The 24,810-nt window shown below is 33.1% G+C and overlaps 2 protein-coding genes across 14 annotated transcripts; one reads left to right on the forward strand and one right to left on the reverse strand.

Annotated features, from left to right (window-relative positions):
* Nucleotides 1-390: 390 nt before the first annotated feature.
* Nucleotides 391-15,090, reverse strand: LOC122720976 (laccase-4-like). Of its 3 annotated transcripts, XM_043948136.1 has the most exons (10): nt 10,526-10,551; nt 6,634-6,883; nt 6,357-6,456; nt 5,722-5,842; nt 5,203-5,413; nt 4,237-4,632; nt 3,548-3,910; nt 2,440-2,715; nt 940-1,155; nt 391-761 (listed from the first exon to the last, which is right to left on the reverse strand). In XM_043948136.1, exons 2-10 carry the CDS (start codon nt 6,755-6,757, stop codon nt 610-612), a joined length of 1,959 nt encoding a protein of 652 aa, XP_043804071.1. In that variant the 5' UTR covers nt 6,758-6,883; nt 10,526-10,551; the 3' UTR covers nt 391-609. The 3 variants fall into 3 exon arrangements, with proteins under 3 accessions (XP_043804071.1, XP_043804073.1, XP_043804070.1); XM_043948138.1 differs by lacking the exons at nt 6,634-6,883; nt 10,526-10,551 and adding an exon at nt 14,736-15,090; XM_043948135.1 differs by lacking the exon at nt 10,526-10,551 and having other exon boundaries at nt 6,634-7,581.
* Nucleotides 15,091-15,160: 70 nt separating this feature from the next.
* LOC122720959 (pre-piRNA 3'-exonuclease trimmer-like) lies at nt 15,161-24,762 on the forward strand. 11 transcript variants are annotated; one of them, XM_043948108.1, is made up of 13 exons: nt 15,161-15,230; nt 16,112-16,330; nt 16,405-16,639; nt 16,728-17,006; nt 17,111-17,315; nt 17,419-17,523; nt 17,608-17,715; nt 17,802-17,916; nt 17,996-18,095; nt 18,172-18,255; nt 18,323-18,411; nt 21,214-21,312; nt 22,024-23,634. In XM_043948108.1, the coding sequence occupies exons 2-13, from the start codon at nt 16,200-16,202 to the stop codon at nt 22,079-22,081; spliced, it is 1,608 nt and encodes a 535-aa protein (XP_043804043.1). In that variant the 5' UTR covers nt 15,161-15,230; nt 16,112-16,199; the 3' UTR covers nt 22,082-23,634. The 11 variants fall into 11 exon arrangements, 4 of the variants coding, with proteins under 4 accessions (XP_043804043.1, XP_043804044.1, XP_043804046.1 ...); XM_043948109.1 differs by lacking the exon at nt 15,161-15,230 and adding an exon at nt 15,419-15,595; XM_043948111.1 differs by lacking the exon at nt 15,161-15,230 and adding an exon at nt 15,649-15,665.
* The last annotated feature ends 48 nt before the right edge of the window (nt 24,763-24,810 follow it).

Consider the following 24,810-nt stretch of genomic DNA (forward strand, 5'->3'; position numbering starts at 1 on the left):
GTGCTGGAGGAAGAGGATCTCGTGGGGGACGGACAGGAGGGTGACGATCTGCGAATCGAGGGCGGTCAAACAGGACATCACGGTGCAAGGCTGTGCCACCAGCCCGATTGATTCGTTTTCACCACTGCATCGAGTTAAAAGCGGATAAGATGGTTAGAATTATATCGAGGAGCCGGGAACGTGAAGTCGCGAACGAAATGAACCGCGTTGTCGACCCTCCACTGTTTTCGATCTCGAGTTTCGAGCTATTCGAAGGATATTCGACGGACGTCGTCCACTGGAATCCTCCAAGATCTGATATTATTGGTGTTCGTAGAGATTTTCTCGGTCCACGAATTAACAAATATAATAATGAAAACATTAGGGGGAGAGGAATAAAAGGGTTCGAAATAAAGTTTAAGATAATATTTATTATATATATATATATATAGATACAGAAATTCTCGTAGATATTTATACAATAATGAAAACATAGTTAAGTAGCTTAATTATGAGAAAGAAAGAAAGGAAGAAAAAAAGAAACGAAATATATTTTCGAGTGCACACTTTCAGTCTGTCCGTATTTATTTACAACTATGTACACGGTGTACGCGATCCTTACGAGAAACGTTATATGAGAAAGTATTCCGGCCCTACGAAGGATCCACACTTGGGGAAATCTTCCGGAGCCGGCACCATGTCGCTCGTTTCCCCAACTTGGAGAATCACGTCCAATCCACGTGTCCATTCGGCCGCGTGCTCGTCCCGCAACATCCAATAACCTTTTGAATTCAAATTTCCTCTCTTTAACAACCCTTCGAACGTTTCTTCGAACGAACGAAATCGTTTACTTTTACTTTAAAAATTTTCAAGAATTTGCTCGGGAACGAAGTTATTATATATTTAATAATCTCCAAGATTTTTTTTTTTTTCCCCCCCCTTGTGATTCGTTTTACTGACCTGGGTTGTTCGCCTTAAATCTGAGAGCAACCGCGCCAAATTTCGGCACGACCACGGTATCCTTAGCAACCGTGCAGTCGAGATTCCTAGAGAACAATTGCCCCTTGTCGTCCATGCTCTTCAATTCCTTCAGAGACACGCTGCGTCCGAATTTTCGGGCCCCGACCACGTAGAACGTGTATCCGTGCAGATGGTACACCAGATCGTCGAGGCCACCTGCACTCCAACATTGGAAAGGGGAGGGGGGGAAAGAAGAAGAAGAACGATATTAAATTCATACTTGATTCTACCTTTAAAGAGGTAGAAGTTTTAAGAGCGTCTTCTTGATTATTACAATAAGTCGCGTTCCACCCTCGACACCTGCAACACCTGCCTGTGAAATCTAGAAATGAGAATTTCTGAGGAAACTTTTCTGAGAGACGGTTCGAGGTATCCGAAGATTCTTGGGAACGAGAGGAAGAGGGGGAAGATTTGTAATTGCAAGAAATTTTATCGAGTTTCGTGTTGCTTTTATAATTTCGAAAGGAGAGTATAAATGTTGGTTACAACGTTGGAAACGTTTCTTTTCCAATTTCTGAGAGGAGACGGAACAACGGAGAAGAAGCAATTGTCGGAGATGAACTCGCGATCAATATTTCCAGCAGCCAACAGGAATATAGATCAAGGTTCTTCTAACTCAAGGCTACTACTACTACTACTATTACTACGTTCCAGCCAAGTATAAATCCTACTCTATCTTTCATCCTTGCAAAACGATTCTTACCACCTTCGATTTACTTTCGTATCACACGCGTCCTTTCTTTATCGGAATGAAACGAGGGAATGAATTTTCCAAGGATTTTCGCCCCTATCCCTCCACGAGAATTTATAATTCTCTCTGTGTGATTAAACAATTACTCGATATCGTTCGATAAAGAAGAAGAAGAAGAAGAAGAAAAATCCGAGTCTTTAAAAAGTCGTGGAATTTGTCCGCGAACAAAATTGCACGAGAAAGAAATTGATCCTCTGGATGGTCCTCTGTCGATAACAAACGGCCGACGAACGAATTTCTATTGGAAATATTATCTCTCGTTTTGTTTCATCACGAGGGAAGCCCCACTATGGTACACATATGAGGTATCTCCTCTGAAAGGCGATTCTAAGACGATCTATCTGCTAATCGATGACTATCTCTACGACTATTTCTACGATGTTTTTTTCTTTTTTTCTTTTTTTTTTTTTTTTTTTTNTTTTTTTTTTTTTTCTCGTAGAAATGCTACCGGTGCGAAACGATGGAAACCTTTCGTATCGTATCGTACGTAATAAAATCCAATCGCGAACGCTTTGGAAAAAAATATCTAATATGATACAAAAATTGGCGAGTCCTTACTATGATACGAATAATTAATCCGTAAAATTTATTATTCCATTAATTAATTAATAAAACTTAATTAATAAAATAATTAATAAAACTCGCGTTTGCGAAGATGGAACGAAAATTGTGGAAAGTTTTTGGTTTACCTTGATCGAGGAGAATGATCTCGACCGTGGCTCCGAGCGGTATATACCTCACATGGACGCATTCGCAAACGTTGGAGGCGGTGGCATCGCTGTGGCGACAGCGTCGCGACGACAACGATGCAGTTTCGTTGTTCTCGACGCGAGCGTCGTCCTCGTCGGGGGTGGAATAGCACATAGTCTCGCCGGAGACGTCTCCACCCTGCGACAGCAAGGGTGACGAAGGATACGTGAACGTGGCGTTGTTCACGTTCAGAACTCTCGTCTCGACCCCGTTTCCTGAAATCGAAATATATCGGCCAAGTTTCAAAAAATCTTCACTGTAATATATTTCTCTCTGTAAACAGATCTCCTGGACCGAAAATAATGATTCTCTCAGAGAGAGGGAGAGAGAGAGAAATAGCTACGATTGAAAAGTATTAACGAGTATGTATAAGAAACGAAGAGGTGAGGATGCTAATAAGGAGGAGAAGAAGGTGCCTGCCATTCTAATTTCCGTTGGAACAGACTCGTTTACATGTTATGGAAATTACATGCTCGAAGCCATATAAATCATCGAGACGCTTTCTTTCGCTGTGTCTGACACGTATTGAAAGTGAAATGGGATGAGCAAGGTCGGACGTTAATAAGCTTCGCGAAGTTTTCGATGGTGCTCGTCGATTTTTTCCTCCGCGCGCTGCGTAATTTCCCGCTCTCCATTTTGACGAGGTGTTTAATCAACACTGATTCGTGAAACTCTCTAATTCGTTCTAAAGAAAACTTAGATACGACTGGTTTGGTGGAACGTCTTTCGAGAAGTAGAGAGAAGTTAATCAACTGTCTTGTAACGTGCATCGTAACGTGACATTTCGAAGGCGGTATTCTTTTTTTCTTCTTTGTCTGCCATTTTGAAGAGAGATGAAAGAGCCAGAAATGGATAATTTGAAAACTTGAAGAAATTAACGAGATTTCAAGATCTGCTCTATGAATAAACAGTTTAAAACCGATTAAGGATGATGATTCCTTCAATTATTATTCTTTTCAAAGTGAAATATAAAGTATATAAAAATTGGAAAGGAGAAAGCGTAGGTCGAAAATTTCGTCGAAAACGAAGGAATGGTTGGTCGCTCACCTACGATGTCGTTCGTTTGAAGCTTGTAATTAATGGGCAAACGAACGGTGACGTCTGTTTTCTGTTTCCCCAAGTCGGATGGCATCTTCCTCAACGAGTGCACTTCCATCACGCACAGACTCTCGGGATTTCCACATTTGTCCGCCGGGTTTGTCGTCATCGCGACTAGATCGTTCGATTCCTCGGCTTCCGGCTGTTGGACGGGTTCCGCCGTGGGCAACGGGTCCTCCGTTGAGCTTCCCTTGTAGTTCAATATTGCAGCCCCATTTATGGAACTCGTTCCGCATTCTTTCGACGTGTGTATGTTGATCCAGTAGGAAGCTATCCGTTTATTCGCTTTCAGAACGAAATCCGCTCTCTCCCCTGCAATTAATTATTTATTTTGTAGACCTTCTTGTTGATCTTGTCAGCGGCAATTAATGTCTATTTCTAAAATGTATTTGCTTCTTCTCTTTTTTAACTCTTTTAAATTTATTAAACTCGTGGATTATAATCGATGTAATAAAAATCGATAAAGATTCAAGATTCTCGATCGATCTATAATTATTATTATCGATACTTGTAGGATTAATTTCGAATCAAGTGTTAGCAGAAAATTCCAATTCCTTTCGATCATTATTCGATTATATTGCCGTTGATCGAAATCTCGAAAATTCAACGAGATATTCCGAGGCGAGGAGCAAGATTACCTTTGGCCAAAGTGATCGATGCGACTTGACGTGGTTCGACCGGCTGGCCGTCAAGGCCGATCAGAAGAAGGGGGTGAGCATCGACGAGGATAGTTATTGGGCAGGATCCAGCGCCACCGGCGTTGGCCAACCGGAATCTGTGACGTCGGCCAGGGAGCACGGTGAACTTGGTCAGAGGAACCCTGGGCCCATTCGGCTGACGTCCCCGTCCGTTCACCAAAAGGATGGCTGGTTTCGCGTGGCCGTCCGTGAACGTGATCTCGCCCGAGTGCTGCCATTGGCTCACCAGAATCACGTGATTCGAGTCGTCGACGTCGTACAATGCCCTGTGAGGATCCCTTATGTCCGCTTGCTTCACTATCAACGCCCCAAATATGCCATTCGAGACGTCGTCCCCTGCAAATCGCACTCGATATCGATTTCGAAGGAGAGAAAAAAAGATTTCGATCTATCGTGCATGTTCTTGGAATTGTTCGTGTTTAACCATAATTTTCGAAATAATATCGCGAAATAATTGAAAAATGTGCAATTGTTGTGGAAAAAGGGCCGCTTAATCGCGGCACGCTCTTTTTATACCACTCGATTCGCTTACGCAACATTTATGCACTGTGAATCGATCGTTATCTCCGTAAGCGCTGATGTCATGAATGAATGTATGTGAAACGAAAGTCGTTTGTCGCCCATTACTCAATATCATTTATCAAAATCATTTATTACACTTTCTATAAATATATATATATATATATATATATAAAATAGAGATTTTATTTTCTAAACATGCCATTATTATTATTATTTTTCTTAACATGCTAGAAAGCAATGTAATAAATTGATTAATTGAGTGGGATAATGAAAAAGTAGGAAGTAAAAAGAAAAAAAAGAAAAGAAGAAAAGAAAAAAGGATGAAGTATCGTTTCAAAAACTCGAAACGATCGATCTTTATTAGCGCGTTTAATAATTAATTACCAGCGTGAGCGTGCCACAAATGCGTTCCAGCGGCGGAGGCGCGGAATTTATATTGGAAAGTGGTGTAACTCGGTATCGGGCATTGAGTGACCAAAGGGGAGCCGTCCATGTACGGTGTCTCGAGCTGGCTCTGACCCCGCCAATGTATCGCGGCGGCTTTACCTGGAAGCCTGTTGATCACGTCCACCACGAGGATGTCGTTTTCGCATACCTGTACACCAAACACAATTGTCCACGTGTCCTGATCGAAACGTTTCGAATCGATTCTTGTTCGTCTAAAATCTTTAATAAGAATACTCCTCGAGTTATTACTACGATACGTAGAATTTAATCGAAAAAGAGGGAAAAAAAGGGAAATGAAAAATAAAGGAGAAATTTTTGGAAGAAAAGATTTATATAGAAGGAAGGAATGAAGCGTTTCTTCTTTGTCAGAATTTATTATATTTAATTAATAAATGATCCAAGCATTCCCACGTTGCGTGGGAATAATAATGGAAATTATTGGCGATACTTAATTACCTGAATAGTGGGCCCAGGCATCTGACGATTCGCGGTCAGTATACCTCGCCTCTGTCCATCAGCCGAGACGCAATGGTCGGCCAAACACGCGGTCTCGTTCCTCGGACAATCGCCGCACGATCTGCACAGGTTGGAAACAATGGAGGAGAGAGAAGGAGAAAAAGAAAAGAAAAAAGATGGAGACCGTAATGACAGGGGATTATAGCGCGAACGAGCGATTGAGAAACGATAGCTCTCGTGAATTGACTTGCTTTTCGAGTCGAGTCTTCCGCGTTTCATCGCTTAAGAAATTGCGTAATTGGGATTGGTTATTCCACTCGATGATTCCGATAGAAGTGAACGCGAGAATCGTTACGTGGATATTATAAGTAAAGGTAAACCACGTATCGTAACGTAATTAACATTCTCTTTTGTCAGTGAATCGGATTATGCAAAGATGAATATTTCCTCTGTTTCTCCCTTTCTTTCTATTTTTCTTTCTTCCATCCATCGTAAAAGAGATCGAACGGACGAAAGACGAAGTTTTTTGAAAATGATTATTAAATAGTCATTGGTTTTTAATTCCAAGATAAAATAATAATAAAAAAAAAGGGGGGATATTATTTCAACGAAAATATATATTAAAATAATCTTACTTGCTAAGTGACTGGAACACTTCCAAAGTCAGTTTCACTCGACAAATCATGGGCCAGTCCAGGTGATGGCATGGTCTGTCGCACGAGAGGAATATTTGTTCTACGAAACAAAAAAAGAGAAAAAAGGAAACGAACTTGTGTAGAATTCGCAAAGAGAGAGAGAGAGAGAGAAAGAAAGAAATTAGTTGATAAATTTTTGTACAAATCCAGAAATGAAGATTGAAAATAATTATCCCGGTCCAATGACGAGAGAAAGTCGCGTGAAACGCGGACTTACTGGGCCTGTAATTATTCACGTGCAAAAATGTGGCAGCTGCCGCGATCGTGAAGACGACAACGAGGAATCGCAGGCCATAGGTAGCCATCATCATCGCCAGGTCCGTGCTCTTCGAGGCTCTCATCGTCTACCCGGTTTGTTATGCAACGATAACAGCAGGTGACTGCATTCTCCCCGCGATTATTCCACTCAAAAAGTCACAGAAGCAACCTACAGTTGCTTGGACCTCTGAGCAATTGTTGTTCGAGTTCTTTTTTTTTTTTTTTTTTTTTTTCCCACCATTGTATTGTGAAACAGCAGTTGGAACAATAGCATCGAGATGATAAAAATAAATTTTATTACGTGAATAAAATGTGAAATTAAAGAAAATGGAATATCGTGGAATATCGTGGATTGTGAGGATGTTTTTTTTTTTTTTTTTTTTTTATGAAAATGTGAAATTATCGAAATTAGATAGAGAAGAGAAAATCGTCGAGTGAATAAAGATAAATGAAAAATATATATATATATATCGAATGAAAGAAAAGGAAATAATTGGAAAGATCGGTCGATTAGAAGAACGCTGTTTTTTTACTGCTATACTATTAAATATATAGGAGAAATTTAGAAATGTTGGATATAATAATGATAAAAAAGAAATATAGGATCGAAAGAAAGAGAAAATTATGGAAGATGGATTGTTCTGAAGTGTGTTCTCAAATGTATTAAGGATACCGGTCGAAATCGATACCTAGCAACTAGAATTGTGATATCAACTAGGTGAAAGGAATCTTGTATGTAGAAAAAAAAAAGCGAAAGGACGAAGATGAAAGTCTCAACTGTTTAATACTTGTACTTGAATGGTTAAGCAAATATTTCTCTTGATCTTTCGAGTGGAAAGTAAAGAAGAGCCGTTGAAGACAATCTCGATAATGATGATAACATGCGTGAATAATATTTTCAATTATTCACGTTGATATAATATATACGGTATATATATATATATCAAGTAACAACGATTGAAATAATCTTCTTTTGATACGCTGATGATCAAGGGTTAACGACATTTGTTCCAAAGAATTACTTCTTTTCTCAAATATTATTACTTTTTTCTTTCCAAATATTATTCTATTTAATTTCATTCATCGATCGATCTATCTCGAGATGAATTATGTTAAAAACTTTCGCTCGGCCGTGAAAACGACATGACACGCAAAAATGGCGTTTCGAAACAATTCGTGGAAAGTGCAATTTGTATATTTCAGAAAAAGAATATTATTACACTTTTGCATCTTGATTATCCTAGCCTATATAATTTTAAATTTCCAACTTGGAGAGAAAGAGAGACATTTTTTTTTTTTCTTTTTTCCTTTGAACCGGAATTATTTATAAACTATTTTTCCTTCCGTCGTCGTAGATGATGTAATTTAATGAATTTCCCTTGAAACTAAGGAGGATGAAATAAGAGCAAACACGAAACGACGTTGAATAATGTCTCAGAGGGGGATGTACGAAGGCCATCTAATCGTATTGCGATTAAACCGTGTCATTATTACGTAAAAATTTTTATAATCTTTGTACGACACATTCTTTCGTAATTTGATTCAATCTAGCGTGCGACATCTCTGAACTCGTGTATTCCTTTTTTTTCTTCTTCTTTTTTTTTTTTTTTTTTTTAAGAAGTACGTCTTAATCGAATATTATCGCGTTATTATATACGTTCTTGTAATTAAATTGATTTCGATCGAATTAATTGAGAGATCGTAACGCTTGTTTGCATTGAGAGATACGCGTGCGTTTGTATCACGAGAGATTGATATATATTCAATGAACTTTCGACGAGTGGAAATGTTACTTTTCAGAGAAGATTGGAAATGAAATTTCCAACGAACGAAAGAAGCTTTGTGCTTAAAATATATTTATAATTTCTGATCCTGAAGATTTGGAAGAACAAATGAAATCTAATGTAATAGATAATAATCTCTTTTTTCATGCACGATCAACTTTCTCCTATGTTTGTTGATGTTTTATATGTGTCCAGTCTACTCTACATGCAATTTTTTTTCGTTTTTCAAAAAGCTCTTGAGAACTTTCACGATAAATCGAACTCGATTATAATATTTGAATTTGTAAGAGAAAGTTTTAACATTTATATCGAGTAGAAAAGAAATATTCGTAAGTAAATACTTGTAAGAAGATCTCGTGAAAGTGATGACATTTATACAGCAACTGATTACAGATCATAAAATTATGATTAGCTTAACTCGTGTGTGTTCAACCTTCGTTTTTATCTTGTGAAATTGAACGAAGAGAACTTCTTCTGTTTAATTATACTTCGATCCGACACTAAAATTTCACTAAAAAAAAAAAAAAAATGAAGCAATCTATATCTATCAAGACTATCTTTTCTTTTTTTAAATTTCATTGATAACGAAGGAAAACTTTAAGAAAAAAATAAGAACGAGAGAGAAGAAACGATTTTCGTTTAAAATTCTAAAAAATTGAATAGGAATAAAAAAAGATTGCTCTCGGGTAAATAAGGAAAGATGAATGATGATAATCCCATATCAAACCTGAACCCTGCACACGTGAACTCGTGAACACTGTGTTACACTTTCTCGTGAACAACTGAGCACTCCAGAATTTTCGTTACCCAGAACTGGCCCTCACTCTCTTCCTCTCCCTTTCCCTTTCTCTTTCTGCCTTTTTTTTTTCACGTGCAACCTCGTGTTGTTTTTAAACTGGTCATTGATTTTTTTCTTTCTTTTCCATTTTTTTTCTTCTTTCTTTTCGTTTTATCAGAAATAATTTGAAAAGGGATCTAATTCGGTTTTCGGAACTTTCTCTGAAGTTTCGAAGTAATTTGTGAATGTAATAAAAAATTTGTAAATGTAATAAAATTTTTCTTCTGTCGAGAATAACTCTTCAGAGAGTTTTGAAGATTTGTCTTATAGTAGATGGAGTGGAGATTAGAGAAATTCTTGGAATTCTAGTGTCAAGAATTTTTATCTGATTTTGAAATGTTTTAATTTGATGGAGGTTACTAAACGATCGTCGTTTCCTCTTCTTCCTCTTCAAAAATGGAAAAAAATATAAATTGATAAGAATATAATTCGATAAAAAATAAATCGATAAAAATATAATTGATATAATTGATTGCCGAAGATGTTGCGGCGCAAAATTAATTAATTCGAATTAATTTCACTTTCGTGATAATAGTTTTATGTCATACGTGTGTAAAACTGAATACATAATATTAGATTCACGTTACATAATATTAAATTCAGTTTAGTTAGTCTTTTATGACGAACTAAATGAAAGCTGTTTTTAAATAATAAATTATTTAAGTAACATTAAGTAACAAATATGATTTACGGTCAAACGGAACGATAGAAAATTTGATATTCGCGTGTTGATTAAAACTTGCGTAACGACCCTCTCTCCACGTGTATGAAACGGAGGAAAAACTACAGAAAAATCGATCCATTCGGTCAAATTCGTATCGAGCGAATGGCGGCGTCCACATTTTCAAATGTGAAGTGAAGGAAAGTTATAAAAATCGGCAACACCGGATCAATCCTTATCAAGTTAACCGGTTATTTTCTAATCTAATTTCTAAAACAAATTTCTAAATGATCTCAACTCAAAGATTTCTTTCTTATTTCACATAAGTTTAATCGATACCTCGTTTCAAACAAAGCTCGAAACGAGTTGGAAAAACTCGGCAAAATCTAGAATGAAGATGAGATTATTAAGGACGAAAAAAGAATGAATAACGGGAATGAAAAATAAGAATATATAATAATCGATGAACGAAATCAAAAAAAAAAAAAGAAAAAGAAAAAGAAAAAGAAAAATATTTCCACGATACAAGACAAATAAATAATGATGATTTTTCACTGCATATAAGTACCAATTAGACACGATCGAAGCGAGAACACTTGGGGAGCCAACTACTACTGTCGCGGTATCCGTAAACGACTGACGAGCGATAGTTTTGGCCGAAATTTCATTGCCAGAACTTGGAGGTAACCTTTTTCCCCTCTCTATCTGACCCTCCCTCCCTCCCTCCCTTTCCTATCTCGCGTGCCATCGCGTTTTTTTTATCCAGTTGCGAAAGCGAATCTCCAGATTCATCAATGGACAGACGTTCAACACGCGATCCCGGTGACAATATCGATTGAGGTAAAATCACGCGTGCCCTCCCCCTCCCCACCTCGCTCTCGCTCCGCTGGTCTCTCACCACGACCATCTCTGGATATCGAATATGTGTCAGAGACGGCGAAATGGCGAGTGAAAGTTGGCTCGAAGGGAGCTGGTGGGCACGGTTACCTCATACATATGCGTGTATCACGTTTCTTTTCTGTTTATCTCATATACATTACTAATTACCATTATCTATCTTCTCGTACGTAAAAGCAATCTTCCATTCTTTTTACGTGTTTCTCTCTCTTTCTCTCTCTCTTTTTTTTTATCTTGATCCTTTTACGTTTCTCCTTTCGTCTCGTTCATACAATTTGTGCTTCATTCGCTTGTACATTTTGAACTACGAACGTATCTAAGCTTTTTAATTATTGATACACATAAGTCTCGTTCTTTTGTTATCCCGTTGATTTTGACTCTTTTTTTTTATATATTCGCTATATATATGTTATAATTATCTCGGATAATTCTTCATATCTGTTTTTTTCCAATTGTTTGATTTGTTGTAGAATTAGAGAGAGAGAGAGAGAGAGAGAGAGAGAGAGAGAGAGAGAGAGAGAGAGAGAGTATGAGTTTTTAAAGTTGATTATAATTTTTTAAAGATCTTGAATTTATATGAAGAATCCATATATGTATATATTTTTCTCCGTGTCTCTATTTCTCTCTGTTCCCCCCTCTCTTATTCCACGTAACTCCATTTCTTTCTCTTTCACCGAGCTGTCGATTACAAACGGGTCCAAGAGATTTCAATTTCGATTTCGATTTCGATTTCGATTTCGATTTCGCTTTCGCTGGTGTTATTTGTTTTTACTCGATTACTGTAAGTGCCATTTCTACGAGACAGGCTTTCTACTTTTTACTAATTTATTTCGATTTATATCGATTTACAAATTTTTTAAATACTAATTGGCACCAATAATATCACTGATCACAATCTTCAAACAGATTGTATATCTATCATGATTAAATTGAGGATTAATTTTTTAGCCATTATAGAAAAAAATTAGAAATTTATTTATAATATTTATCGCTTGACAAGCGATAAATGATCGACGAGAAGATAAGGAAATGTAAATATTTGGATGAAATGTTTGCTACCATCTTCTGGACAAATTTGAAAGAATTTTTTTTAAGCGGTGCTTCCGGAAATCTATCCGGCAGCAAAGATCTCTTGTCGCTAAGGTGTTTCGTTTCCAGGACGTTAGAAAGCCAGATCGATGAAATGCATACCTAGAATTACTGGCTGTCGCGTTATTTACGCGAGTTCAATTTCACCAAGGATCATTTACTACTTTTTTTAATTAATTCTTATCGATTACAAGAAAAATTCTGACAAGAAACTTGTTATAATTGCAAATAATTACACGAGTTGAAAACTTGCAGCTATTCTCAATTACATGGAATTTCAATTAATTCTAACAGATTCATTAGAAAAAAATTTTTTGCAATTTTAAGTAATGTTAAAAAATTAAAATGTTTTTCTTTAATTTTCAGTAAAATATCTAAGCGATTTACTAAAACTTTTTGCCAATTGTGCGTGCAGGAGATAGAAACGGATTTGTGAATTGAATCGAATATTACCCCTTTTTTTTTTTGAAGATAAATACTGCGATATGCACGAGTGATGTTAAATTGGGGATGATAATGCGATGATGCGTAATCAGCCAGAAAATTTATTGATTTTACCTTTATCCTTTGAAAAATCTAACTTTCCGTCAAATCAAATATTATATTTTTAAAGGAAAACTGTTATTTTCTCATTGCGTAAGATCCAATTAATATTACAACTACCGGTGACATTAGCGCCACTTAGACTCAACTATCAATTACTATATATTTATTCATTTTCTAACTTTCTCCATTCTCTGAAATATTCGAAATTATTACATTTTCCTTGCGCAAAAAATAATACCAATACCGTCCAAAATATGATTTTTATCCATTTTTACCCTACGTGCAAACGATTAGAATAAGCGCACGTGATCTCGAAGCGTTCAGTGTTACAATATTCGCTTTCACCTTACACCGGAGAGGGGTGGTTAATTATTCGCTACCCGAGTTTCTTTCGCCCGCCAGAACTTTTAATTTCAACGTTACGATTTTCGTTATCTGTAGAATGTATCTCGCCCGTTAAACGGAATTTTTACGGCCGCGTGGCCGCGATCATGACCGAACAACAACATCGATATTTCTACATCGTAAAACCGACTAATGAAGAAAGATAGAAAGAAAGAACCTATATACTTTCCATCTCGTTCTTGTGTTACGTAATGTCGAAATTACTTTCTTCTTTGAGGTTAGAACAAGTTTCCTATTCGATATATTGTTCGGTTTGTAATTGTTTCCAAGAAAGATGACAAACGCGATTTCTTGCAATGAATGTGGAAGAAAGTGATTTATAGCGATATGGACATAAGGAAATTCATTGGAAGACTTTCACGTGACCTTTCTGGTGTGAAAGAGAATAGAGAGAATAGAGTTCGGAGAGAATATATCCAAAAGTAAATGAACTCTCTTCTTTCCAAATTTTGTTAACCTCGTTTATCGTTCGAAGAATTCGACGAATAATTTTTCAAGTAACTTTTTAGATACAACGTTCACGATTCTAAATAACATTAAATTCGAAGTATTTCTACGCGTTATATTTCACTTTGCAAGACTGAGTAGGCATTGAGATATATTGTAGCAATAAGTAGAACAGCTTGAACAAGTTTTTATCCGTGTATATAGGGTGATTCATTTTAATTGATAAACGCAATTATTTCCAAGTTTTTGGGGAGGAAATAATGGTGCAAACGACCGTTTCTTACAAAAAAAAGATTATCAATCTATTCGTGGGAAAACAAAATTGTTTTAAATTTAATTTTGTAAAGAAAAAAGAAATATGTGTGAAATTTTATTTTTATCATTTACACGTTCGTAAATTTAATTTAGACGTTACCGTTGTTCGAGGGTGAAAGTGAAACGTTACAGGATCGTGATTTCGTGTAAATAAAAAAAAAAAAAAAAACGATTCAGTTTCGAATAAAGATTAGTCGAGTCAAATTTAATTCGAAATGACGAAGAATATGTGTCAAAAGGGGGCCAGTCAAAAGTGTCAAAAGCGGAAGAAAGCGGTTTGTTCGAGAATGGCATTAAATTTTACAGTAAGAAGCGCTTTCTCGCGAAACATTCGAAATTTAATATTCCTATATATAAATACTTTTGTAGAAATATTTTTTATTTGTCATAATAGAAAAGTAAAAACAACTTTAGAGTTCATAAATCAATTTAGATTTTTAACTATTGGAAGAAAAACTAGAGCCGTTAAATCGAAAGTACTTTTTAGAAATTTGTAGGATAACATGTAAAATCTATAAATATGAATTTATAGATTCACGTTTTCCTTTCTCTAGAGATTTGATTTTTTAAAAAGATAACTAAAGATATCTAAAGTTTTATAAATATTTGGAATATAAATTAAAATTATTAGATTTATATAGAAATAAATTGGAGATTATATGAACGAATTGTAGATATGAGTTTAAGTTTATGTAGCATGCTTAACGGTTGCTACATTTTTTATTCTTAGAAATGAAAATATCTTCACGCATTACTAAAAGATATATATTGATCTTAATTCGAGTTCATTCGCCTTTCGAAAAAAATCTCTCCTAATCGATTTGATGAAATTTTTATTAATAAATCACTGAAAATCTGTCGCAAAAATATTCGTGAATTCATTATGAGAACAATTAAATCCACAAATTTCCACCGTATCAAGAATAAAATTTTCATAAACAGAATATATTATTTTCCACTCTCACGACATTAATCTCCAACAACGAATATTTAAAATAATATTGAATTTTATAATATTATTAATTTAAAAAAATATATATTCAAATTTAACACAATATTAAAAAAAAAAAAAAACTCACGTGGTATAGGTGTCAGATAGATAATAGTTGCTACCACGGAACTCAGACCCACGAATATAGAGAACCTGAAGAACATTGTTGAGGACAAGATCTCGGTTCAAATATCTCTTGTGTGCAACAATGAAGTACACTTGATATAAAATGCCAATGGTGAAACGATCAACAGGACGAACTATCCAGTTTCGTGGCCGCGAATACACTAACACGATAGGCGCAAGTTCATTGCCAGAGAGAGAGTTGTTCGCCGATTAAAAAGAAAGATCTTTCAACCGCGGAAACGCTCACTTGTCGGTTCGTTCACGCTCGTTTCTTTGTTGCAACGTGATTATCGTGGAACACGTGAAAAACTGTCCACAGGTTTCGTTCGATGATATGCAACTGGCCGAGTGCAGATTGTGACGATCACAGTCGAGCGAGGAACTCGGTTGCACTCGATAGATCGTTGCGAAAAAGCTAGCGTGTAGGAATTTTAACGAGAAAGAAGTTTAAAACGATGTATTTATTTTATTTTAGATCATTTGATTATATTCATACTCACGTTTAATATTGAAATTGATATTGCACATGATTTATTTATTTGTTATTAATAATTTTTATTCTAATTATTATGGGAGAGTTATTTGCACAGTTTGATATATTTGTTTTTCCAATTTGATTATCTAACAACGAGAAAGTTGTAACTTGTGTGATTGTTCGAATGGAAAATTTTCGAAAGAAATTGCTCGATCGAGTTTTTTTTTTGCTACGCCTTCAAATCCTTTTTATCATCTTTGATTAACGATTGAATTTATGTCGAATTAAACTGTTGTTGCTGAAAATCAACGAGAAATTTCTTGAGAAAGTGGAATAAATTATATACGGTAATTGGATAGTTGATTTTTGTTTTTTGATCAAGATTCGATTAATTTTATTCACTTTCGAAGCATTAAAGTATAATTATACTTATATTATTATTTGTAATTATAATTAATTTTGATAATGATATGCATTGTATGTAATATTTTAGAAATTGCATCAGTTTTAAAATTATTCGTATTTAATAATTTTAAATACAGACAGAATAGTTAGACAGTTAGACAGAATAAGCTATAATAGTTTTATTTAACGAGTTAAAAAAAAATGTGTGCATTTTTATATATATTATTTATTAATTTTTAATTTTAATTATAAGTATGTGCAATTTCAAATTTTAAACATTATCTTATTGCCATTATCTTGAATAATATTTGAATATTTGATTCTTCAGAAATGATCTTTAAAACTAAGTATTATTTAACAAATCAAATTTTAAATACGTAAATTTTTATTTCATTTCATCGCGAAATTAATTTTTTTGTGATAAAAATTAATACTGTAGTTCTCATTGGATATTCTAGGTTATATTCACATTGTACATTCATACGTACATTACGGTATATTTAAGAGGAAAGTTCCAGTGTAGATAAATATATAAAATTTAATAATATGAATGAAGTTTTAAACAAGAATTTTAAAACTTTGTATCCAAAGTTGGAAATTGCTGTAAACAATGCAACTTTTATTGCCATCGATGCTGAATTTACTGGTCTATATTCAGAAGAGAAATTGAAACATAGGTTAGGTTTGTTTAAGAATTAAAAATCAACTTCAATTTTACTACTTTTTCTCACTTGTATCTCTTTTATTTCAGCTTTTTTGATACATTCAATGATCGTTATAAATTATTAAAGAAAAATATTGAGCAATTTATGATAATACAATTTGGCATTGCAACTTTTCGTCATATTCCTTATGAAAATACCTATAAAGTAGATTGTTTTAATTCTTATTTGTTTCCAAAATCTATACCATTAAAAAATAGACACTTAATATGGCAAGTGGCAGCATTAGAGTTCCTTTGTAAACATAATTTTGAATTTAATAAAGTATGTTGTTTAAGTAAAATTGTGTTATAAAATATATTTGTATTTATTAGTACAAATTATTTGCTTAGTTCTAATATATATCTTGTAGTTTTTAAATGAAGGTATTTCATTCTTGGATGAGACAGATGAAAAGTTATTAAAAAATTATATAAAAGAAGGTAGTTTAGCATATAATTTAAATCATTTAACATATGAAGAAGAAAATGAGTTCATAAACTATAAAATTAAAATTTCTGAATGGATTGCTAATAAGAGAAATGGAGAAACATTAAAGGTGGAAACTTCTAATCCTATATTACAATATTTGATACATAAAGACATAAGACACAAGTATAAAAATATATGGAGTATATCGGATGATAAATCAGTATGTATATAATATCTTATGTATATAATATCTTTATTTATATTTTGATATAAATAAGTATATATATATATTACAAACATTTTACGGAGTTGTTTCTTTTTTAGGTAGGTATTATAGAAGTATTACCTGACATGTATGAACTTTTAAGAAAAAATGATGAAGAAAATTTGGAGAAAGAATTATTAGATTATTACATAGGATTTTCTAAAGTATTTAAACTCTTGGCCTCTTCTAAAAAAATAATAATAGGACATAATATACTTTTAGATTTAATGTTTATGCATCAACAATTTTATAAACCATTGCCAAGTATTAAATATTCCATATAATATTTAATAAAATAATATTTTATTGTTTTTTTACATATACAATATTTAATAAATTATATAATTTAAATTTATATATATTTTAGATTCATATAATGAATTCAAAAGCAATATACATGAATTATTTCCACAAATATATGACACAAAATTTTTAAGTTACGAAGTACGAAAATTATTTAGCAAGGAAGAAGGTAAAAAGCAATGATAAAAAGAAAAAAAAATTATAATAAATAATATAAAAGTTGTATAAACATATGAACATGTTTTTCTTTAAGTGAGTTGGAAAATAAGTTCATTGAGTACTTTATACGAATATTTTACAACTAAAGGAAAATTATTAACCTTGAATTCACCAAAGATTGCAATTAATGAAGAATCTTCAAGTAAATTACTTTTATGATGATTTATTAAAATCTATTATATTTTAATATAATTTTATATTCTCAATTCAAATTTTATTATATTATAGACTCAGATATTATCCTAGATGAAAAAAAATATCACACTGCTGGATGGGATGCTTACTTTGCTGGATATATATATATAAAAATGGCACACATATTTTGTGTACATAAATTTGGAACGTATGGTTGATATTTATATAATATTTATATTATAATTGTATTGTATTTATTGATCTTGAATAATAATTTTTATTTTTAGAGGTTTGGAAGAAAGAAAAGTAACGCATGCTGAACTAATAAGTAGCATAAAAAACTTTGTAAATTGTATAAATATAACAAGAGGCAATGAAATGTATATGGTGAGAAGATATATATTTCTTTTGATAACTAAGATATATAAAATAATAATTTTAATTATTGTAATGTATATTTTAGAAATTTGATGGTCCAGATCCAATGTTATCAAGACCAGAATGGCTTCACGTGAAATTAAAATCACCATCTGTAGATATTAAACAGGTATATTCAAATATAAAATTGTATTTAATATCATTAGAAACATCTAAATATAAATATTTTCCTCTAGTTGATGGAGAAGTTTTCATCTTTTGGCCAAGTGGATGTGATGCCTTTTGCTCAAAGACGTGTTTTGGTAGCTGTAGCAAACCATAAAAGGTTAGAAATATTATTTGCTTTTATTTTTTTTTATCGTTACACAAAATAAAAATAATTTATTGAAAATATGTACAAGACGATTGGTTTGAATTAATCTAAAAAATGATATAATATTTTCATCATTCTTCAAGGAGCGACAAACCAGTCGATACAATTGAAAGACCAGAATAATGTGCGTATTTAAATACCTTTAGGCAATCAGCTCATTTAATGTGAAATAAATTTAAACTTCGTTGTCGTCCAGCATAAATATCTTCATGGCTGGCCGTCAAACTGACACAAGACATGCTTGCAGAAACTCGTATTTTACGCTTTGTACTTACATCATAATTCAGGTTATCAAAACAATGAGGTGAGATTAAAGGAAAAGTGCAAATACGACCAATCCATGTAAACGTATCGCGATTTCTATAAATATCAAATGTAGAGAAAGGACAGGTGTTTCAGGTATCTTTTATATTTTACCTTACGCATCAGGTAAATATAATTAGGTATTAAATACGCAGTTGGTATTTTAGTATGAAGCTGCTTCAAAGTAAGGTGCCGGAACAATTTTGGATCTTATCCAAGGGCAACCGCGTATACTCATCATTGCACTTACAAAGTAATATCGATGCACGTGATTTTATATGACGTAACCGCATTTTCGTTTTGCCAAAATTTGTCCTAGTTAATACATTTTTGATATTTTAATCGCGTATTGTTTCATAGGATTTTGAATGCATAGATCAAATGTGATTCGCTTCGATGGAAAACCAACAGGTAAAAAGATTTCAAATTCACTTTAAAGTTCAGATATATAAGCGAAAGTATAGAATCTTTTATACTTTTAAAACGTAACAAGACCGATATAGCATTACCGAGAAAGAGATTAATTATAATCGTGCGTCTTGTCAGTTGAGCATCACCAGGAAAACTATAAATATCAGCGGAATAGGTGAACGACCTAAGAACCCTTCAACGTCTCGCAGATCTCTCAGTATAAATCTCTAGAAGTTCATATATGAATTATAATATAAATAATAATGAATTATAATATAACATATATATATTATATTTTTAACAAAAGTAATATTAATTTTTAATTTCTTGAATTTTAGGATCTCAAGCTTTAGAAAATACTCATGTAAAGACTTAAATAAGATCATTTTAAAGTCTTTTAAGAATTTTTTTATAGTATTTTTTTGTATTTTAGATTTATCTAAAATATTTAAAATTATACTATTAAAATAATTTAAATAATGTTATTAAAGAAAATTACTATGAAGTATTTAATTTATTACTTCACTTAGAATTCTAAGAATTGAACATTCTATAATTCATTATACGCATAAAATAACAATTATACTCACTTTTTCATAATACTATAAATCACTCGATCTTTGATGTAAGTAGAATATAGTGCGTGACAAGTAGTCAATAACACAACGTGATCAATGAATCTTATTTTACGCGAGTATCGACACGTTCGAACGGCAACAATTCTTACGGTTTATTTCTTCAATCGGATCGAATGAACGATCGATCGAATTTTCTTTATCCAGACAGCTTAAAATCACAAACGAGCGCAAGCATCGATATCAAATACATTAGAATCCTTTTCGTTTACTTTCTATTTCCCAAGCTATCGAAACAATAACCTCTTATACGTATAAATGAGCATCACTGCTGGAAAATTACTGCAAATTACTCCCTACCGTTTGAAATCGTAAATTTTGATTCGCGTCCTAACGTTTATTGTTCCACCTACCACTTAATAGCGATTTCCTATAGAATTCGTTTTAACTGAACGTATCTGAAATTGGATCACTTAATTATCTTATATCTAAATACATTTAAATTTATAAAATATTTTTTAAAAATTTTACTAAGAATTTTGATTATAATAATAATATAATATTTCATTTTTTTCATATATAAAAATATATAATTAAAAATTAAATTAAAAAAGAATGTATAAAATTTGAAATTTTTAAGATTTTATAAAAAATATGATAAAAATTTACTTCTTTCCACGTACGTTTTATTTATTTTTCAAAATTAATACAAACATAAAGTATTAACGAAGTATTGTTGCACGTTTGAAAAAAAACGCTAATGAAAACAATAATTGTGGAATGATAACTTTGATCGAGAAATTGTACAACTTATAAAAATCATAGATTGGAGACAATCGCGAAATCAGCTAATTTCATCACATTCGAATTAGATCGAAATGAATTATCATTCCCTCCATCAAGTATGCATTTTCTTTCGATGCGTTAAACCGTTTAGCACAATTCACCACGCGTTCATATATCACAATGCGTCAGAAAATCTGACGCTGGCATTGTTCCAAGGGTTTCCACGTGTCCACGTGTGTATCGTTTTTACTGTACAACTTTTGTATCGGATTCGCGTGTATCAAATTATTCGAGTTAAACGATCTGAGAGATCGTCGTTGAATAAATTTTGACGTATGGCAATTCTTGATCGTGTGAAGTTCTAATTTTATGGGGGAAAAATTGATTTAAGGGAATTTATTTTGATAGAATGAATTATCATTTATAAAATTTTGTTATCCATTAAAGCGTAAATTCAGATTTATACAATAATTATTGTAAATAAGGAAAAAATAAAATAGAGTAAATATTTATTTAATTTTACTATTATTATTATTAATAAAATTGTATCGCAAGCATGCTGTATAACGTAGTTATGTGATGAGTGCAGGTTGCTCAATGTAATCGATACGAAATTATTTTTACCCATGTATTATTAATCGTATTATAAATCGTGGTCGCTTGGAAAATTCTGTTGCAGCGCGTTACACATATTGCGGCATTTCAATAGCAGCGAAGAATTTCAGGTGGCATGGTATAGCCGCATAAGGCACGCGACACCCATCAGCATCTGTTTGTGGTACGTTGAAAATATTTTTCATATCTTATAATTAATTCATCAGAAGGTCAAGGTTTGATACAATTTTTACATTAACGTGCAACACTTTTTTTCAATGAATTTATTATGAAAGAAAATTCAAAGGTATTTAACGTAGTTTGCATGTTTCGTTATAAATATATATTCATTAACATGAATTTATAATAAAGAAGAAAATTCTAAAATATATCAAAGAAGAATAGATGAAATCCATGGATCTATCTTTTAACAAAGTTGTTAACGATCGTTGTTGACTGGATCGTTTCTGTCCATTTTCAGAATTCGCGGGGATCCGTGATCGAAATTCGGTCTCGAGCCCCAAATTCGATCATCGTGTTTCAGCTTGAACGAGATCCGAATCCGCGTTACGTCAAACAAATTAATGATTCTTCCACGGTCCTCCTCGTGGCGGCAGACTCTCTAATTAGCACTAAGATTGCCGTAGATGCACAAGTGACGCGATGCCAATTGTTGCCATCTTAGCCAATCCTATAAAATCGTCGGATTCTTTGTTGCTCACCTTCGATGCTTGTTAAGACGATTTCGAAACATGGTTTGCGTAATTGATCATCGATTGCTACTACTAATCGCATGGTTTTCCATTTATTAAAATTGCAACCTGTTGGTGAATTAAATTGTAGAAGTAAATTATTCGTTAATTTTCATATCTCTGATTAATCGTTTTAATTGCAGGAGCGGAGTCATCTTGTCCGGAAGCTTATTTGCCTGGATGTTGAAAAAATGTTTTTAAAAACCTACTTGAATGTGAATATTTACCTGAATGCAATTGCGATTAAATAATAATCGTGTAAATAATAGTAGTTATTAATTAAAAGGTAACTGTTTATTTATCGATTAATAATTGTAAGAAAATAATATTTTATAATATTGTATTGCTAACAAAATCACAGATAAATAGTTAATTCGACCTAGATAGTTTTATTAAGTTCATTGAACCGTTATGGTTTTTCTTACAAGGATAGCGAAAAACGAGGAGAAGAAAATGAAAAATGAAAGAGAGGTAAGAAAGTATGGTTCAACTTCCGCCCGACTATTCAGCCCAGGAAGAATATCTCCGTCTTTGTCTTCTTTTCTTACGCTCGTTCGCGAACACCGGCCGCAGAATCTATTTAAATATTAGATTGAAATCGCGAGTGGAATCTTTGCGTGAGCTGTTATTATTATTTCTCGTTCTGGTTTGTCGACGTTCCGGGCCAGAGCTCGTTTTCGTCAAGGAATCTATCCACCGTTGTGCCAAACCTGTGTGTTTGAGTTTTTCAAACTCGTGAAAAATCCAAGTAATTCTTTCCAACTTATCCATCGATCGACACGCATCTTTGCATCTGTTATATCTTTTATCTTATATTTTGTTTTATTTATTATACTTAGGTATATAGTTTTGATTTTTATCAAAATACATCTTTTACATTACATCTTCTACAAATAATTTTCTTCAGGCACATAATAAAAATTCATAAGATTCTTAGAAGATTGAAAATTTATTCAAATAATTATATACAACAATAACGTATTAAACAAAACGAGGAACAAGTAATAGTATGTGACAGATTGTATCATAAATTTCGTGGCAATCTTGGCAGAAATGTTAGGACAGTCACGTTAAAAAACGATTCAAATAATATTTTTCATTGTGAACAATTGTTAAAAATATGATAAACATTGTAAAATCTTCAAGAAAATATTCCTTTATTAATCATGTCACCGTTGATGGATTCAACAAATATAACGATTCCAAATTCCTATCCTAGGAGAAGAGGCATGATATTCTTCTCGTCACGTTTTAGTTGCAGTTACTCGCACGGATCACTTTGTGCTACTTTGTACTTATCACAGAATCCTGATGGCCGAGGAAGAGACCAAGTGCTTCTCGATATTTCAAAAGTTTTCTCTGGCCAGCACCCAAGGCTAAAACACTCGAAATAACGCAGTAGCAATTTATGTAGGCGTACTGCGGGACGGTCAGCCTGGTCACACTGGTATCCGGTGGCAGGTGGAGCAGCTCTTGAGGTGGATCCCATTCTGTGTTTCTCTGGATCCGGATTCAACGATAGATGTAAAGGTCGCGAGCCTCAGGAACGAGGTCTATGGAACTAGGTTAACTTCACTATTTTCTCTTCTTATTGAACATCGATATCACGAACCATATGAAGCTATAATTTCTTTAGGATTCTCTTGGTAATTGCTGTTAATTATCTTTGTATCTTATGTATCTTCTTTTATTATAGTTCTTTTATTGCCATATTTATTTTATTAAAATTTGTTGGAAATCAAGATTAATTAATCTTGTCACTATTTAAATTATATTTAATATCTTTTTATTTTATTCCAAATCATTATTTTTTTTGAAATTATATTTTCAAAGAGATAAAGAATAAAGAAAGATGATTGGTTTGATTGGTTATCATTAATATTGCAGATAGTACATTATAATATGAATATTCTAGTTCATATATTTCTAGATAAAGATAAATACAATCTTCACACTTTTCTCAAGTGAAGATTGAAAGAAGAGAAATTATACAACAATTAAATATTTCAATAAATTATTCCAGATCATTGAAATCTTGAAATTTTTTTCATATAAATATTCTTTAACTTAAGATATTTAGATTCAGTCATGCTCACCTAAAATAAACCATCATCTCTGCTGAATCTTCTACCATTTCCATATGTATTTCCAAATTAAAATTCCCTATTTTCTTATTTCACAGAATAATTAATGAATGAATAAAGTTTCAAAAGAAAAAAAATTGATTGGTAACGAGAACTACTTTATTCCCCGTACAAAAAAACTTGAAAAATGATATCACGTGGCCACCCAAAAATACTACGAGAGGTGACTCGATCCAATCGCCTTCACCTATCGGTCCGGCCAGGACAAGAGGCAGCTTGGTCGGGTTGTACTGCCAGCAAAAAGAAGAGACGATTGAAAATACTCATGTTCTGATCTCTCACGTGTTTCGAAATCCGTGCACCCGAGAATCGTAATGTTCTATCAAGAAGCAACGGTGTGGGCCAGGCTGTGCGCGATTTCGCTTTGGCATCGGCCAAGCACCTGTCGCACGCATCGCCACAGTGGAAAATAGAAAATCGTTTTCGAAAAAAGCACGCGCATGCGCCGACGTAACGCGATTACGTGGGTGTGTCGAGATTAATTGCTCGCGCCAATTACCGAAATAATGGTAAACGGTCCCTTGTAACTATGCATAATTAAATCAGAATTTTTAAACGAGAACAGATTGTTAAATAAGGTGATGAAAATTTAATCGTTTTGTTCTTTGATATGAATAATGTAGATTCTTGTTAGTTAGTTTTGGAGAATTACAGGAAAATTATTTTTTTTTATTATCAAATTCTATATACTAAACTTTATAAAATATAATGCAAATTAATTTAGATTATATGTATTTTAGATTACAAAAAGAAAATGAGGAGTATATAAAGTTAATAAGAATATGA

Source organism: Apis laboriosa, unplaced genomic scaffold (genome assembly GCF_014066325.1).
Source record: "Apis laboriosa isolate Shangri-la unplaced genomic scaffold, ASM1406632v1 scaffold13_cov153, whole genome shotgun sequence".
Taxonomy (NCBI): domain Eukaryota; kingdom Metazoa; phylum Arthropoda; class Insecta; order Hymenoptera; family Apidae; genus Apis; species Apis laboriosa.